Raw genomic sequence first — 18,297 nt, 5'->3', positions numbered from 1 at the left:
GGCAAATTGAGAGGCTAACACGAAGAGTAATGAAAGAGTCAGGTCTGGAGATAAAAGTCAGGGATGAGGGTTTCGGCAGCACCAAGCTGAGGGAGGGTCATTTGCATATTTTGCAACTAAAGAATCTTTCATTGAAGTTACATTCTATGTCAGGTTGGTGATAACACTTTCTGTTTTGCTGGCTAACTTTTATTTCTTTTGCATCCTGCCTTCTTAAACATTAATTTCTCTCAGAATGGGCTTATCTGCAAATTTCATATCTCCTTAAAGTCGAGTCGAGTTTATTGCCATGTGCACAAGTACGGTGAGGTACAGGTACAATGAAAAACCTGCTTGCAGCAGCATCACAGGCACGTAGGTACAGACAACACACAGAATATAAATCATATAAGACAGTGAAGAGAAAAAAATAAGGCTGCAATGCAAGACCTTAGTGCAAAACCTCAGAGACAAGTCCACGGTAGTGCAAGAGATGGTCCGTACTGTTCTGTTGCTGAGGCAGGGTTAGGGTTGCCAGGTAAGCAAGAACATTGCTTCATCCTCAATTGCCATTGGGAAACTGAACGTGAGCCATCAAACTGCCTCGCTTCAGCACGGTGCCACTTGCCTGAGCTGTATATGTTCCATGGTTAGGTGCTACTTCCCTCTCAGTCAGTCCGTTTACCAACCATCAGCAGTCATGAGCAGTCTATATGTTGAAATAGTGTGCCAGACTGGAGCTGTGAGCCTGCTGAACTGTGTCTGTGCAATGTGCTAACACAGCTTTTCTGCATTTTGCTTTGCTCTGTTATAACACTTCACTTGAAGGATTGTCACACTGAGTCACACAGCACAGAGCAGGGTCATTGGTGGACCAAGTACACAACTTAGATATTTGTCGTAACTTTCATTTTGCAATTGAAATTAAAAAAAAAGCATGGGAGGTAAATGTAAAAGAGTGTGTAAAATAGATTTTCAAAAAATCTCTTCCTTTATTCCAGGGAGAATCAAAATAAAAATACTTTCCTCTCATAGGCTGTCTTTTGCTTGTCAACCAGGGAAACTGAAGCCTTTTGATCCCAAAACACACAGCAACCAAAGTAAATCATTTATTCAACCCGACGCAGACTTTTATTTAAGCATCGAAACCACTTCCTACCACCACAACACCATCTCCTCACCCAAAATCTCACTGTAGGCTGTCCAGTAGGAATCATTACGGCTCAGGAGAAGCCACTCTGTTCCATCAGGTCCACACTGGCTGCCTACAGTGAAAGCCATTCCCTTGTTCTTTTCTGAATCATGTAATTTTCCCTCAATTGCTCATCTAGTTTCCATTTGAATGGCTCGATCTGTTTCAGTCCCCGTGCAGACACTGAGTTCCAGATCAACAACACTCTATGTGAAAACACGTTTTAGGAGCATTCATTGTCAGAACTATATCAGCCACTGATTTATAGGTAGGACCGGGTTTATAGGTGTGAATTTGTTGTACGGCAAACTAAGTCACTTTACTCAATAAACAATTGAATTACAGAGCAGAAGGAACAAAAACTACTGCATCTTCTCCTGGTAAAAGCAGGATAAGTTCCAACGTGGAAAGAGTTACATACATATGATGTTCAGTCCATCGGTATGGTCACCAAGCTTGATTGCCCAATCATCCACACTCTATCTGGTTAAAGCATTGGCATCGGATAAAGCCAAAAGCTTTTCTCACTCCAAGCTCCCCCACCCAACCCCGCATTTATATTTACATCCCGTTACTTTAAATCTGTCTCTCCTGGATCTTGGTTCATTCTCCGCTTTATAGACACTAACCCTTCACTTTAAAGAAGTTAATTATTTGAGGAAGGCTAATAAAACAGGGATTGGGAAATGGCAGGAGTACATGCCCTGGGTAAAAGTGCACCCTGCGACCTGCCGATGGACCTTGGTGTAGCATGGTGCGGGGGGAAATGGTCCCATTTTGAAGTTAGCATCACCTCCACTAGCCATCATCTTCATCATTGAAATTGGTACACAAATGGATTGAGAATTACTAAATCGCCAGCTTTTTATTTGTATCTCAGCAGGTTGGGCAGCATCGGTGGAGAAAAGCAGGCCATCAATGGTTCAGGGTAGGACCCTTCCTCAGGACCTGAAGAAGGGGCCTGACCCGAAACATTGACCGCCTGCTTTTCTCCACGGATGCTGCCTGGCCTGTTGAGTTCCTCCAGTATCATCGTGTTTTTCATCTAGATTCCAGCATCTGCGGTCCTTTGTTTCTCTTTTATTTGTATCTTGTTGTTGAGGCAATAATATCCATTCAAACACATCTAATTTCATGAGGGTGCATCGAATGGAGTGTTGTGTTGTTAAAAGACTGGTATGCTCCCAGTGTCCTTGCTGGGGTGTAAGGTAATGACCATTTGATTTGGGGTCTCCGCAGAAGATGGAAAATGTCACAGCAATCTCATTGGTGAGGGTTAAGGTTCCTCTTTGTGGGTAACTTCAAACCATATACTGTTAGGGTTTGAAGTCAGCTGGCTCCAACATCTGGATGTGTCCTGTGGTCTCTCCATCTGCAAAGGCAGTTCAGTGACCAGTAAACCCTGGCCTTTCAATGTGCCGTGTGGTAGAGATCTTATTCCCTGAAAATGTAAAGAATCAATAACGAGCATCTTCACATCTGGCCTTGAGGTGGGCAGGAGGTTATTGATGAGACAGCTGGAGATGGTTGGACCCAGGACACGGCCCTGAGGGATTTTGGCAGTAAAGTTCTGCTACTGAAGAATGAAAATGTTCTCTCCATGTAATGGAGGAAGGAAAAGGGTTTGCTTTTAACAAAAACCTAATCGTATTTAACTTCCAGGGCTATCGATATGAATATTTTTAAAGTTTGAAATGTAAAATTCAGAAGTGCCATCTCTGACTCTCATTTGATGTAATTTGATTGCATTTTTCTCTTCAGATTTTCCAACAGGTTGATTTTAACAAGAAACCTGGGCGGATGAGTGTTCGACCAATCAACTTTGCTGTGATTCTTAAGCTGTCCAATGCAAATTTACAGGAGAAAGCTTACAGAGTAAGTAGAGGACAACCTTGCTCGTTGGTGAAGGGACCAAGTAGCTATTTAATGGGAGCACAACTGTTACAGTCACCACACTCAATGCATTAAAATGCCTTCCTGTCCCTCTAAAAAAGGGATTGAGGATTACTAAATCGCCAGCTTTTTATTTAGAATGCAGAATAGTACAGCACAGGAACAGACCCATCAGCCCACTCTGCTGTGCCAAACTAATTAAACTAGTAATTAAACACCTAACTGGACTAATCCCTTCTCCCTACACAATGTCCATATCCCTCCACTCTCTGCATATTCATGTCTCAATCTAAGAGCTTCTTAAACACCTCTGTCGTATCTGCCTCCATCACCACCCCTGGCAGCTCATTCCAGGCACCCACCTCTCTGTGTGTAAAAAAAATTACTGCCCTGCACACCCCCTTTGAACTTACCCCCTCTCACCTTCAATGCATGCCCTCGAGTATTAGACATTTTGACCCTGGGATAAAGATACCGGCCGTCTATGCCTTTCATTCCCTGTCTTTGTATCTCATTTTTGGGGCAATAATATCCATTCAAACACATCTAATTTCAGGAGGGTGCATCAAATGGTGTCTTGAGTTGTTAGCCACTCATTTTAATTTTGGATGTATTTTATACAAAGATGTAGGGAAATAGAGTGGGAGATATAAGAGGTGATTGTAAAGTTAATATTTCTGAGATAAGATGCAGATAAAAGTCTTGCCCAAGTTTGTATTGAAATAACAATGGTCACTGCATCTTTAACACGAAGGAACATCACTTCATTCCACATGGTCCAGTAATGATGTTATGAGGAAGACTGTGAAAGGGGAACCCTGATTCAATGGAGCAAAAGATTTGGAGCAGGCTGTTCAGAATTCTGGAGGGTGTTTTATTGAAAATAAATAACAATCGTATTTCCACTTAATGCAATGCTCTGTGCCTGTGATGCTGCTGCAAGTAAGTTTTTCATTGCACCTGTGCACACACGTACTTGTGCAGATGACAATAAACTTGACTTTGACTTTAGTGAGCCGGTATCAACAAAGTTACTTGAGGGAGACTGCCCTTAGAAGAGATAATTGTTCAGTATGTTGGACCTATTCTTTGTAGAATAGGATAGCTGGGTTTCCCACGATGGTCTGTGCTCATTATAACTCTGGAGCGATGGAAGCTGAGGGGTGACCTGATAGAAATTTATAAGATTATGGGGGCCATAGATGGAGTAGACAGCCGGTATCTTTTTCCCAGGGACGAAATACCTAACACTAAAAGGCATGCATTTAAGGTGAGAGAGGGCTTTAGTTCAAAGGAGATGTGTGGGTCAAGTTTTTTACAGAGAGTGGTGGGAGCCTGAAATGTGCTGCCAGGGGTGGTAGTGGAGGTAAATACGATAGAGGGGTTTAAGAGGTTCTCAGGTAGGCAGATGAATGTGCAGAGAATGGAGGGATATGGGCATTGTGTAGGCAGAAAGGATTAGTTTAGTAGGCATTTAATTACCAGTTTAATTAGTTCAGCACAACATTGTGGGCCGAAGGGCCTGTTCCTGTGCTGGACAGTTCTATGTTCTAACTGATGTTTTTACCAAACGTTTGTTCTGCAATGTCAGCCCTGAATAAAGATCCTGTTTACACCAGGTATACGCCCACCTCTGTTCTAGCTATTTCTAATCACCGACCTGCTCTGAATCCAGATGTTCTGAAAGATTCAAGAGGGTGTCAGTAGCCCAGTGAAGTTTTGAGGAGATGGACGGGAAATGCTCACATCTGTGGGCTGTGAAAGCTTAAAGGTTTTGAGACCCACACTGAAAGATCTTGAGGCTCAATGTAGCATAACTCAGATCCTGGAAGTGAAGTTTCCTTTTTTAATTGAATTTAATTGGTGAGCAACTGCTTTTTGGTCTTTTCCATAATGTAGGATTGGCAATTTGGTATATTATTGTCACATGTACCGAGGTCCAGTGAAAAACTTTGTTTTGCATGCCATCCATACAGATCATTTCATCACATCAGTGCATTGAAGTAGTACAAGGGAAAAGCAATAACAGAATGCAGAATATAGTGTTATAGTTACAGAGAAAGTGCAGTGCAGGCAGACAATAAGATGCAAGGCCGTAACGAGGTAGATTGTGAAGTCAAGAATCCATCTTATCGTACAAGGGGACCGTTCAATAGTCCGATAACAGCAGGATAGAAGCTGTCCTGGAGCCTGGTGGTACGTGCTTTCAGGCTTTTGTATCTTCTGCCTGATGGGAAGGGGGGAGAAGAGAGAATGTCCGAGGTTGGTGGGGTCTTCGATTATGCCGGCTGCTTCACCGAAGAAGTGCAGACAGAGTCCATGGAGGGCAGGCTGGTTTCCGTAATGTGCCGAGCTGTGTCCACAACTCTCTGCAGTTTCCGAACATCTATAGAATCCCAACATGTCATAATTCTCACAGCACAGAAACAGACCCTTTGCCCACTAAGTCCAAACCAACCATCCAGCTCCCATTTACACTAATCCCATTTTATTCTCCCCGCCACCTCCTGATCTCCCCCCCAGATTCTACCTCTCACCTACACACCACAGGGCAAATTACAGCAGCCACTTAGCCTACCAGTTCACATGCCTTTGGGGTGTGGGAGGAAAGTGGAGCACTCAGGAAATCCAAGCAGTCACCTGAAGAATGTGCAGGCTCCACACAGACGGTACCCCAGGTCAGAATTGAATCTGGGTTGCTGAAACCATAAAGTGGCAGCTCTACCAAATGCACCGTGTTGGTGCTATATTGGGTCATCACAGGTCAATGTAAGACACCGCCTGCAGAGTACTTCTACCTGTGGCTGAGGCAGGTTGTGGTTGACCATGGATTCTGGAGGTCCTATCAACTTGCTGGATCACAACCTCTGTTCGTAATCCAGAATCACTCAGGGCAGAAGAGGCTACCTGTCTCCTAGGGAAACACAGGAGTTCAGATGCTGGAATCTAGATCAAAAACACTATGCTGCTAGAGGAACTCGGCAGGCCAGGCAGCATCCGTGGAGAAAAGCAGGCGGTCAACGTTTCAGGTCAGGACATTTCCTCAGGACTGAAGATAGGAAAAGGGGAAGCCCAATATATAGGAGGGAAAAGCAGAACAGTGATAGGTGGACAAAAGAGGGGAGGCGGGGTGGGCACAGGGTGGCGATAGGTAGATGCAGGTAAGAGATAGTGATGGGCAGGTGCGGGGGAGAAGGGAGAGCAGATCCACCGGGGGATGGGTCAAAGGTAAGGAGAAAAAGGAGAAAAAGGATAGAAAAGGGAAGAAAATAAGAGGCATGGTGGGGATTACTTAAAGTGGGAGAATTCAATGTTCATGCCGTTAGGCTGCAAGGTTCCAAGACGGAAAATGAGGAGCTGTTCCTCCAGTTTGTGCTTGGAATTCTCCTGGCAGTGGAGGAGTATTTTACCCTGTCTCTTGCACTCAAATTACAGCTCCTCCCACCCTGTCTCTTGCAAAGACGTGATCCCTTTTTCTCAATTTCTCTGCCTCCCCGGAGTTGTTCATCTGAGACGTCCCTAATGATTCAGCTGAACTTGGGCTCTGTAGCTTGCTCCCTGCACCACTTCAGAATGTGCTCTGTTATCTGCTGCACACACATTATTTGCTGTCACAGAGATGCTTGAGGAGCCAATGTGCTTAACCCTTGTTCCCATTTGTCTCCCTGTCTATTGAAAGAGTCGGCCTGTCTCAGCAGTCATCCCAGATACCTGAACACCTCTGGAACGTTGGAGGCTAAGGGGTGACCTTACAGAGATTTCCAAAATAATGCGGGGCATAGACTGGATGGATAGTCAGAATCTTTTTCCCCGGGACAGGGGAGTCTAAAGTGAGAGGGGAGAAGTTTAAAGGAAACCCGAGGGGCAAATTTTTCACACAGAGTGTGGTGAATATCTAGAATGAGCTGTCAGAGGAGGTAGTGGAGGCAGATACAATTACATTTAAAAGCCACTTGGACAGGGATAGCAAAGGTGAAGAGGGATAAGGGTTTAACACAGGCAAACGGGATTAGCTTAGACAGGCATCACAATCGGCATGGGCGAGGTGGGCCACAAAGGGCCTGTTTATTTGCTGTACGAGTCTATGATCTCCAAGGAATTGTAACTGGGAAAGTACTGGCCAATGCACTGCAGCACCTTAGCCCCAACTCGTTAGGTGCATTGCTGCGGTGTTTACATGATCTTGATTGGTTGTGAACTGCCAAAGTTTGGGAAAATGAACCTCTGTTGGTACCTAGATTCTCTTTCTCCTATTTTGGCAATTCATTGACATCCGGTGTTGCGCTTGTCAAATATAAACATTGCTCCGTTAACTAATGCCAGCCCAACTGTTGAAGCTTTTGCCATGAACCAGTTTGAACCCACGGCTTTGATGTCAGGTTCCATGGATTTGAGTCCATCACTGCCTCCTGTTTTGCATCAAGGTTCAGTGAGTCTCGTACTGTGGCAGTCAACATGTTGTATCTGCATTTCAGTGTGTTGGTTTTAGATTCATTTATTGTCATTGAATAAGACTTTTGTTACAGATTTCACCCATTCAATTTATTTTCTTGCTTGTCTCAAACCTTTCAGATATGGAACCAAATCAATAGGCCACACTCTAAATAAACCCATTGCTAAGCATGAAACAGTAAAGTTGAATCTTTTTTTTATCTCTACCGGCATTGCTTAACAACAATGTGCTCTTTATGTGATATTTGCATTAATGTTCTTGTGATTTGTAAACCTTGGAGCTGAATAATTTCGAATAAATGCTTTGTTCTATCACTTTAATCTGCTCTAGAGCCTCTGTCAAAAATAGCAGAGTCAGGAATCCACACTGGGGCCATGTACGCATTTGGTCAGATTGGAGAGGAATACCACTAACAAATAGAGTGAACGTTTTTGGAACTTTATTCTGCCTCACTACCAGAATTTTACATTAAAATTCCCAGATGCAAAATGCCAGCATCTGGGAAATAATAAATCAGATATCATGCCAGCCATTTGTACCAAGCGCTTGCAAAGTTTCTGGGATTCTGTACTGCAGCCTGTATCTCAGGTCTGTCTGAAATAGGTGATATATTTTGCACACACCGTAACTACTAAGGCACCAAATAATCTGTCATTGGATAGAGGATACACTAGGTTAATTTCAAGGATAATATTTGAATATGGAAATATTATGGCTAATGATTTTAAAAATTTACATTGCAGGATGGTTTGATCGAGCAGTTGTATGACCTGACCCTGGAGTATTTACAGACTCAGGCACACACTATCGGCTTTCCAGAACTGGTGTTACCCGTTATCATTCAGGTACGGAAACCTTCAGGAATATGTGATATTTTGTGTAAATGGGAGATGTCGAGTGAGTGTTTGTGTCAGTGTAGAGTGAATGCATGTGTGTAGAGTGAGTGAGGTAGTTTGAGAGTGTGTGTGGACTGCGGATGTGCAGAGTCAGTGTGTGTGTACGGGAGAGTGAGTGGATCATTGTCGGGTATCACCATCTATTACTTCCACATGGGAAAAATTAAACAGTGTTCACTGCTCAGGTAATTGTTATTTACATACCATGCACTGAAAAAAATATTTTTCTGCGTGTAACCTGCTGTAATACCCACCCATTTATTTAATGCTCAGGATAAATAGAAAAATGAAGTTTTCTCAATTTCATACGAGCTTTGGTAATGTGATACTTTTCACTTGCTTTACAAACATTGCAGACAGTATTTAACAATTTTTTATTAAACTTAGACGCATGAACAGGCAGGGAATGGAGGGATACAGACCATGTGTAGGCAGATGGGATTAGTTTAATTTGTCATCACAGTCAGCACAGACATGGTGGGCTGAAGGGCCTGCTCCTGTGCCCTACTATTCTACGTTCTTCAAAGTCCCCTCCGTGTCTGGCTCAGGATCAGTCCGGACGGTGCAGCAGCTGGTTCCCATTTCAGCTATCCGATTAACCAAATTGCTGGGTGGGGGTTCAGGAGCAGGGATCAGCAGGTTCTGCAGCAAGCCACCCACTGTCACGTCAGCACATGGGCGAGGGTGGGGGGGTGGTGTGCGTGGAGTTGGCCACTTGAGGAAGAGAGTAGGGAGTGGGGATATATGTATTTATTTAGCCAACACGTCATTTTAAATTCCCAGTGAGATCCTTGCATTTACTTAATCATGGACTGAGTTTTTAATCATAGTGAGACAGAGCTGTCTGTGGCACCAGTAAAATAATGTGCAAAAAATTGGTGGCTAATTAGGTGTTAAATTCAAGAGCACAGTACAGCTAACATTAATCATGAAAGTACCTGTTGCAGTTGTTAATTACAAAAGAAGAAAGTGGGAGTGTGAAGAGCTTAACTGATGCATTTCTCTGGGAATGTACACGGAGTGCATGGGGCGCTGTCCAGGGTGGTGTGGAGGGCAGGGAGAGGCAGCTGTTGGCTTCCTTTTGCAATGAAACATCTGGTCCTCCAGTGTACCTTCAAAAGTGTAACCGAGGCTGCAGCAAACTGCGACAGCAGCAAATGTGGTTAGCCACAGGGTGGAGGCATTTTGGGATTGCGTTACTGATGGGTGTCGGCGAAGCATCGTGCTGCTACGTCTGTGGTAGGGAGGAGAAGTTCCCACTTTTGGGTCTGACTTCTCTGTTCGTTTGTGCCGTGTGATCTGTCCTGCTGTTCAATCCACAGAGTCAGAGCCAGAATTGTCGAATGGTTGCAGCAGAAGGCAGCACTTGTCAAAGCAGCCCAGCTGGTCCACTCCCCACCCACTCCCCTTGGCCTTGTAAATTCCTTCCTTTCAGTATTAATCCAACTTTCTTTTGAAGGCTATAATTGAATCTCCCTCCACTACTTCCCATGGCGATCCATTCCACATCCCGACCACTTGTTGCATGAAAAGGTGTTTACTCAAGGCACTTCTGGCTCTTTAGCCAGTCACCTTCATTCTCTGTCCCCTGCACAGCCCCACCAATGGGAACAACTTCTCTCTGACTACTTTGTCCCTTACGTGATCCTGTCTTCCAAGGAGAACAACCCTAGCTTACAGAGCTGTACAGCACGGAAACAGGCCCTTCGGCCCAACTCATCCATGCCGACCAAGGTGCCCACCTGACCTAGTCCCATTTGCCTGCATTTGACCCATATCACTTTGAACTTTTCCTATCCATGTACCTGTCCAGATGTCACATGTTGTAATTATACCTGCCTCTACCATTTCCCCTGGCAGCTTGATCCGTAAACCCATCACCTTCCGTGTGGAAAAACTTGCCCACAGGTCCCCTTTAAATCCATTTACCTTAAAGCTGATCCCTCTAGTTTTCGACTCCCCTCCCTTGGACCATCCTATCAATGCCCCTCATGATTTTATAAACCTCTATAAGGTCTCCCCTCAGCCTCCTTCACTCCAGGGAAAACAGTCCCAGCCCATCCAGTCTCTCCTTATAACTCAAGCCCTCCAGTCCCCGCGACGTCCTTGAGAATCTTCTGTAGTCTATCCATATAACTGTAGTCCCTCATACCTGCAAACATTTTGGTGGATATCCTCCTCACCCTCTCCAAAGACTTCACATCCTTCCCAAAGCATGGCACCTAGAAATGGATACAGTACTCCAGCTGTGGCCAAGCCAGTGTTTTGTAAAGGTTCATTGTGACTTCCTTGTTGGCTGTCCAAGTGGTTGTTAGTTGTTTGAGTATTGTGTGGAATTGTTCCTTGACGTAAGGTCCATATTTGGCCACTCCACCTTTTCTCTCTGCCAGATATTTCTATGGTATGCACCGCACTTTGAGAAATTGCCACCACTTCCTAGACTCAGTGCCAGAATAAATGCCGATCGTTAGTGCTTCATACAGTACTTAACTATTTTGAAGGAGATTGTGAACTGTTAACCACATCAAAGGATTTCTTGATTGCAGTGGGTAGCTGTCTGGCAGGGGTGAGGCAGAAGCCTGCTGGATTATTGCCGTGTTGTTACTCCAGCTGTGATTTGGGTTCCTTTTGAGTTGATGGAGAGGCTGTTCCGTGTGACCCATGGTCGCTTTCTCTTGCAGCTGAAAACCTTTCTCAAAGAGTGCAAAGTGGCCAATTACTGCAAGCAGATCAGGCAGCTGTTGGAGAAGGTGCAGGAGAACTCTGCCTTCCTGACCAAGAGGCGACAGAAGGTCACGTTCGGCGTGGCGGATAAAGAGGCTGCGGTAGGCTCATGATTTTGCTGCTGAATACTTTCTGTGGAAGTTCTCCGTCTCCGATCAACAGGGAGGACCTTTGGCTGATATGTCATCAGTCTGGAGGTGCCACTGTGTTGAATATTCTCTATAATTTCTGATTGTGTTTTTTTTTGCACTAAGGTCTGGTTTTACACAGTCATTTTCTCTTCACTGTCTTGCATAGTTTATGTATAATTTATGTTCTGTGTGTTGTCTGTACCTGCGTGCCTGTGATGTTGCTGCAAGCAAGATTTTCATTATGCCTGTACCTCACCGTACTTGTGCACATGACAGTAAGCTCGACCTAACTTGACTACCTCTACACACAAAATGCAGCCAACAGAATGAGAAAGCTGTACATTGTGGGGATGGACAGGTCAGTTGGCCTGCAACTGGAGTGTGAGGTGGTTGGAAACCAACCCTGATGCAATGGCACTTGTGGGACATCCTCAGGTTAGAGTTGGTAACTCTGCCTAATTACACGTCAGCACAAGAACAGTCCATTTGCTTTGCAGAGAAAGATGTCAGTGTACTTGTGTCATTCTGCGATGCTTCCAATTCTGTAGGCACTGCATTTCTTGACTTTGTTTGTACCACCCAAATTTTACACCATGGAAGACAGTGTTAGGCCCATCACCAGCGTACCAGTTCTCTGGAGCTCTCCATCTAATCCCATTCTCCTGTCTTTTTCCATGGTAGATTAATTATTTAATAGTTGGCTTTTTTAATTGATTTCCTGGATTCAGTAGCATCATATTTCTTGATTCCACGATGGCTGATACTGCAAAAGCATAATGACCGTCACTCATTGGGCCAAATTGCATGGTTAACCATAGGTTCTCCCAATCTCTTCGCACTGGAGCTTTGGACATTGGTGTCCAAGTTGAGCAAACACGGGAAACATCATGGCAATGCTGCATACGGACTCCTGTCCTGGAAAGTCACATACCTTCTGCCCTTTGTCGAGGGAGACAGGACCACAAGTTTCCAACGTTGGGACAATGTATAGCACTTGAAGCAAGGAGTCCAGATCAGGTTGAGAAATGACCTTACACAATGACAGAAGATGCAGGAAATGCTAAGAGTTGATGAAACGTCACTTGTTTTGCTCTCCACAGACACTGCCCGACCTTGTGAATATTTCTGGCATTTTGCACAAAGGTTTGCATTTCTAGCCTCTGCAATTGTTAGTTTGGAATTATTCAGAAGCTCCTTTCTTTTCTTGACTACTGAGAATGACTGTTTTCATCAGCTGGATGCAGTTAATTGGTAAATTGGGTAATTATTGTCACATGTACCGAGGTACAGTGAAGAACTTTGTTTTGCATGCCATCCATACAGATCATTTCATCACATCAGTGCATTGAGGTAGTACAAGGGAAAACAATAACAGAATGCAGAATAAAGTGTTACAGTCACAGAGAAAGTGCAGTGCAGGCAGACAATAAGGTGCAAGGCCATGACAATGTAGGTTGTGAGGTCAAGAGTCCATCTGATTGTACTAGCAGATCATTAAATAGTCTTATAACAGTAAAATAGAAGCTGTCCTTGAGCCTGGTAGTACATGCTTTCGGGCTTTTGTATCTTCTGCCTGATGGAAGGGGGGACGAAGAGAGAATGTCCGGGGTGGGAGGGGTCTTTGATTATGTCGGCTGCTTTACTGAGGGAGCGAGAAGTGTAGACAGATTAGTTTATTCATCATTACATTCTTTAGATAATCTCCCCAAAACTGTAAATGTAAATGATTAACGCTAGTTGTGTAGAGCTCTTTATTTTGCCCAGAGCACAGAATGGCTTTCCCGTGTGCTGGGGAAAACAATCAGGTGTTTCTGTCCTGGGATTCCAGATCAGGGCAAGAATCCAAGTGCATATAAGTCTATCTGCAGCATAATGAGAGAACTTGTCTTACAGAAGGTATCTATAAGTACATAAGACTATGAGAGGCATTGCTGGGGAAGATAGTACAGATCTTTTTTTTCCCCATGGTAGATGTGTCAAGAACGGTAGGGCAAAGGTTTGGGGTGAGAGGAGGGAGTTTTAGAGGGTATCTGTGCAGAAGGCTTTTACACAGAGAGTGGTTGATATCTGGAACTCACTGCCAGTTAAGGTGGTGGAGTCAGATTCAAGCACTACATTTAAGGGACATTTAGACACTTAAATAGGCAAGGTATAGAAGGATATGGTCCTAATGTAGGCAAATAGGATTAGTGTAGATGGGCAAAACGAAGAGTGTGGACTTGGTAGGCCAGAAGTCCTGACTCTGTGAGTCTAAGGTGCAGTGTTGATGTGTTTGGTTGATTCCTGGGACATGCAGAGTCATCCTATGAGAGATAGAGAAAGTTTAGACTGAATATTGCAGAGTAGAGGCACGAGAGGTGGTGGCACAGAGACGAAGGGGATTATGAGAGGGGTTGACAGTGTGACGGAGACTGTGAGCCTGAAATCTGAAGACATAATCTCAGAATGAGAGGTCAGTGAGAACTGAGGCAAAGAGTTGTGAACCTTCGGAATTCTGTATCCCAAAGAGCTCTCGAAGCTGAGTCATTGAGCATACTAACAGATCAAAGGAGTGTGGAACCGGAAGGAATGCAGCAGTCGAGCAGGAAGGTGCTGAGATGTAGCTGCAACTTCACTGAAAGGTAGCGCAAGCTCAAGGGGTGTCATGCCTCACTACTGCTGCTGCCCTTTGGAAAAGTTTATACAGTCCACATTCTTTGTGCCTAAACATGTTTGTTCCTGGTTCAGTAGACATTTCCCAGCGATGTTTTTCCTGAAGCTTGTTAGACACTGTTGAGCGATGTCCTTTGAAGAAATCCAGCCAGCCACTGAGGTTAATGCTGAACTGGATCCTTTGCCCATGAGTTGGCCCAGAATCAATTTTAGAGTTGTGTGAAGTAACATTCTTGTATGAGGAGAACATTGGAAGTTGCCTTAGGATCCTGAAAGCACCAGAAAGGTGTGTGTGCTTTGGTATTCCTCTGTTACTCACTGACAGACAATGTGCTCAGGGGAAGTTTCAAACACAAAATATTAAGAAGTGTAAAAGAAATGGAAGGATCTTGGAACTTGTGTTCACAGAAGTTAGACAAATCAAAAGAACTGTCGATGTTGGAAATCTAAAATAAAAAAAGAAAATGCTGGAATACTCAGCAGGTCAAGCAGTTTCTGTAGGAAGACAAACAGGATTGGCATTTGAGGTCCAAGGATCTTCAACCTGAACAGTTAGCTCTACTCCTCTTCCCACAGATGTGGCCTGACCTGCTGAGTAATTACAGCACTTTCCGTTTTATTTTGGGCATACAAGGTGTTCAGGAAGACAGGTGGGACAATTTGACTTTATCAGGCAGAGCATGGAATATAAGAGCAGGAATGTCACAGGAGAACTGTATACAGTACATAGGACACAATTTGAGCCCTGTGTATGGTTCTATAGAGTCACTGTGATACAGGAAGGATGGGTTAGCTCTGGAGAGGGTGCAGAGGAGGTCTATGAGGATTTTACCAACGCTGAAGAATTATAGTTATGAGGGGAGATGGACTAGGCTGTGTTGTTTTCTTTGGAGGGTTGAATTGGGGTGTGTAAGATAATGATGGGCTTAGGACAGGGTGAGTAGGAACCCTTGGAAAAGAGACAGTAACAAGGATATGGTTCTATGAATAAATTGGATAGCTACATGGACGGGAGAGGTCTGCAGGGTTATGGACTGGGTGCAAGTAAGTTGGACTAGCGGAATAACGTTTCGGCACAGACTAGAAGAGTCAAAGGGCCTGTTTTTTGTGCTGTAGTGTTCTGTGGTTCTATAGTGTTCTAGGAGCACAATGAAGGTAGTACAGTAGGATAAGAAAGGACCTAAGGGAAAGTGCTTTCCCTTAATGAGTGATGGGAGTCTGGCGCTCTCTGCTTGAAAGGTTGATGGAGTCCCAAATCCTCAGCACATTCCAGATATACCTGGGTGACGAGCTGCAGCCGTCAGAGCTTTGAAGGAGCTGGGGAGGGGGGGTTGACTCATTCCACATTTGGATGACAACGGTAGTGTAGCAGTCAGCGTAACGCTATTACAGCGCCAGCGACCCGGGTTCAATTCCAGCCTCTGCCTGTAAGGAGTTTGTACGTTCTCCCCGTGACTACGTGGGTTTCCTCTGGGTGCTCCGGTTTCCTCCCACATTCCAAAGACGTACGGGTTAGGAAGTTGTGGGCATGCTACGGTGGCGCTGGAAATGTGGCGACACTTGCAGGCTGCCCCCAGAACACTCTACGCAAAAGATGCATTTCACTGTGTGTTTCGATGTACATGTGACTGATAAAGAAATCTTATCTTATTTGTACAGTGGGCTCGATGGCTTCTTCCCCTGCCATGAATTCCTCTGATTAAAATGCTGTCAGGGTTGCAGACAGGAGGCTTATTGCTGAGCTCTGTGCGTGGGCTGGCTGTTACCACCTCTGTCCATCAGCCACCCCCACATACATACTGCATGCCCATCAAAGCAAAGGTCTGCAAACAGTAACCCGCTGTGGCAGAGTGATTGAGCAGAGTCTAAGCTCGGCCACTGATAGAGCAGAGGGAATCCTTCCCCTTCGCTGACCTCAGGAGGAGGAACCGGACAGGTTGGATTTTCTGCCCATTGACTGTGACTGGTTAGAAAGTTTAGCACCATGTTCATTGAGTCCAGCTGACACCCTGTGTTTATTTCGGAGTAATTGGTTTATTATTGTCACATATACCGAGGTACAGTGGGAAAACTTTGTTTTGCATGCCATCCATACAGATCATTTCATCACATCAATGCATTGAGGTAGTACAAGGGAAAACAATAACAGAATGCAGAATAAAGTGTTACAATTACAGAGAAAGTGCAGTGCAGGCAGACAATAAGGTGCAAGGCCATGACAAGGTAGATTGTAAGGTCGAGTCCATCTTATCGTATAAGGGAACCGTTAAATAGCCTTATAACAGCGGGATAGAAGCTGTCCTTCAGCCTGGTGGTACGTGCTTTCAGGCTTTTGTATCTTCTGCCTGATGGGAGGGGGAGAAGAGAGAGTGTCTGGAGACGGAAAACATCATCTAAGTACTGAGACACAAGAGACCACTGGAATCTGGAACAACAAACAATCTCTGGAGGAACTGAGTCCTGATGCAGGGTCCCGACATTTTCCCCAATAGATGCTGCTCAGTCACCTGAGTTCCTTCAGCAGGTTGTTTGTTGGTATCATCAAAATCCTTGCATATAAGCAGCCTCCCCTCCATGAACTCTGTACACTTCTTGCTGCCTCAGTAAAGCAGCCAACGTAATCGAAGATTCCACCCACCCTGGATCCTTGACCTCACAATTTACTTTGTCGTGGCCTTGCACCTTACTGTCTACCTGTGCTGCACTTCTCTGTAACTGCAACACCTCATTCTGCATTCTGTTATTGTTTTCCCTTGTACTACCTCAATGTACTGATGTATGGAATGATCTGTATGGATGGCATGCGAAACAAAGTTTTTCACTGTACCTCGGTACACGTGACAATAATAAACCAATTTACCAATTTAATCAAGCAGCCTCTGTAGAAAGAGAAAACTGTAAACACTTCACTGTTCCCCAGGCTAGATCGAGCAAAGGATCCACAGCCCCACCGTTTTCAAAGGGGAATTGCAGGGCTATGTGAAAATTAAAAGAATTTTTTTTTTTTACTGCGCACTTATGTTTTGTGTTTAGGTTGTTTTAGTTTATTTTTATAGAATAATTGTTTTATTTTTTATAATTATTTATTTCATTAATTATTTTTAAGAGTTTCTGAATTTCAGAGCTCAGAGACATTTATAACTCCTGAGAGCTGGCAAAGCTGGCTGTATCTTTTTCCAATGACCTGCAGATAAGCTGCAGGATTGATTTAAAATAAAACAACATCAATCTAACCCCAAGATGTAAAATGTCACAATATGCAGTCAGAAAGAACAGCAGGCTAGAAGATTTAATGGGCATAGAGTGGTTGTGTGTTGAAGAAATTGATCCTTGGAATGTTAGCAAGACAGCAAGCAGTAGTGCAATCTATAAAAGTGCCTATGGAGCAAATGCGCACACAGTGTGACTAAAAGGAAACTCCATGCTATATGTGAAAGTTTAAGGGGGAAAGCAAAGTGGGAAATCTTTTTAGCAAAATTATCTCCTGCACTGTAGCTGTAGTCAAATATTAGTAGAATTAGCCTGCACATCATGAATGTGCTGTGGCACTTTTCACAATAATAGGGCATCGGAGAAAGTTTCTTGGATAAAGAAGTGCTTGTTGGAGATATGTCAACCAATTTACACACAGCAAGCTCCTACAAACAGGAAGTTACTGGCCAAAGATTCTGCTTCTCTGATGTTGTCTGAAGGATAAATATTGTCCAGTCTTGAAGGACCGAATTATGGAGAGAAGTTGAGCAGGCTAGAACTTTATTCATTGGAGTGTAGGAGAATGAGGGGTGACCTTTATAGGGGCATGGTTAGGGTGAATGCACTCAGTCTTTTTCCCAGGGTTGGGGATTCAAGAACTAGAGGGCATAGGGTTAAGGTGACAGGGGAGATATTTAATATGGAATTGAGGGGCAACTTTTTCACCCAGAGACTGGTCCATATATCGAATGAGCTGCCAGAGGAAGCGGTTGAGGCAGGTACATTAACAACATTTAAAAGAAAACTGGACAGGGATAGGAAAGATATAGAGGGATATGGGCCAAATGCAGGCAAATGGGACAAGCTTGGATGGGCATCTTGGTTGGCATGGACCAGTTGGGTTGAAGGGCCTGTTTCCGTGCTGTATGACTCTATGGCTCAAGCAGATTTTCCCTGCTCTTCCTCGAAATGCTACCTTGGCATCTTTTACATTCCCAGACAGAGCCTCAGTTTAACCTCTTGTCAAGTGGTGGCTCCACTGACTGCGTAGCACTCCCTCAATCCAGCCTCGGTGGTTGTGTTCAAGTCTTTGGAGGAGGACTTGAACCCACAGTCTCGTGTTTGGAGTTGAGAGTGGAACACATTGAGCCATGTCTAACACTTCTCAGTATCACAGGATTTCAG

At 44.3% G+C, this 18,297-nt stretch overlaps 1 protein-coding gene across 1 annotated transcript in view; it reads left to right on the top strand.

The window, feature by feature from the left end:
• noc2l (NOC2-like nucleolar associated transcriptional repressor) overlaps nucleotides 1-18,297 on the top strand; it is a 171,605-nt gene that overhangs the window by 99,752 nt on the left and 53,556 nt on the right. The window contains 3 exon segments of the mRNA XM_052039204.1: nucleotides 2,933-3,046; nucleotides 8,261-8,362; nucleotides 11,095-11,238. Coding sequence (XP_051895164.1) covers nucleotides 2,933-3,046; nucleotides 8,261-8,362; nucleotides 11,095-11,238 — 360 coding nt within the window.

Source organism: Pristis pectinata, chromosome 26, assembly GCF_009764475.1.
Source record: "Pristis pectinata isolate sPriPec2 chromosome 26, sPriPec2.1.pri, whole genome shotgun sequence".
NCBI classification, from domain to species: Eukaryota; Metazoa; Chordata; class Chondrichthyes; order Rhinopristiformes; family Pristidae; genus Pristis; species Pristis pectinata.
This window is presented reverse-complemented; position numbering and strand designations above follow the sequence as displayed.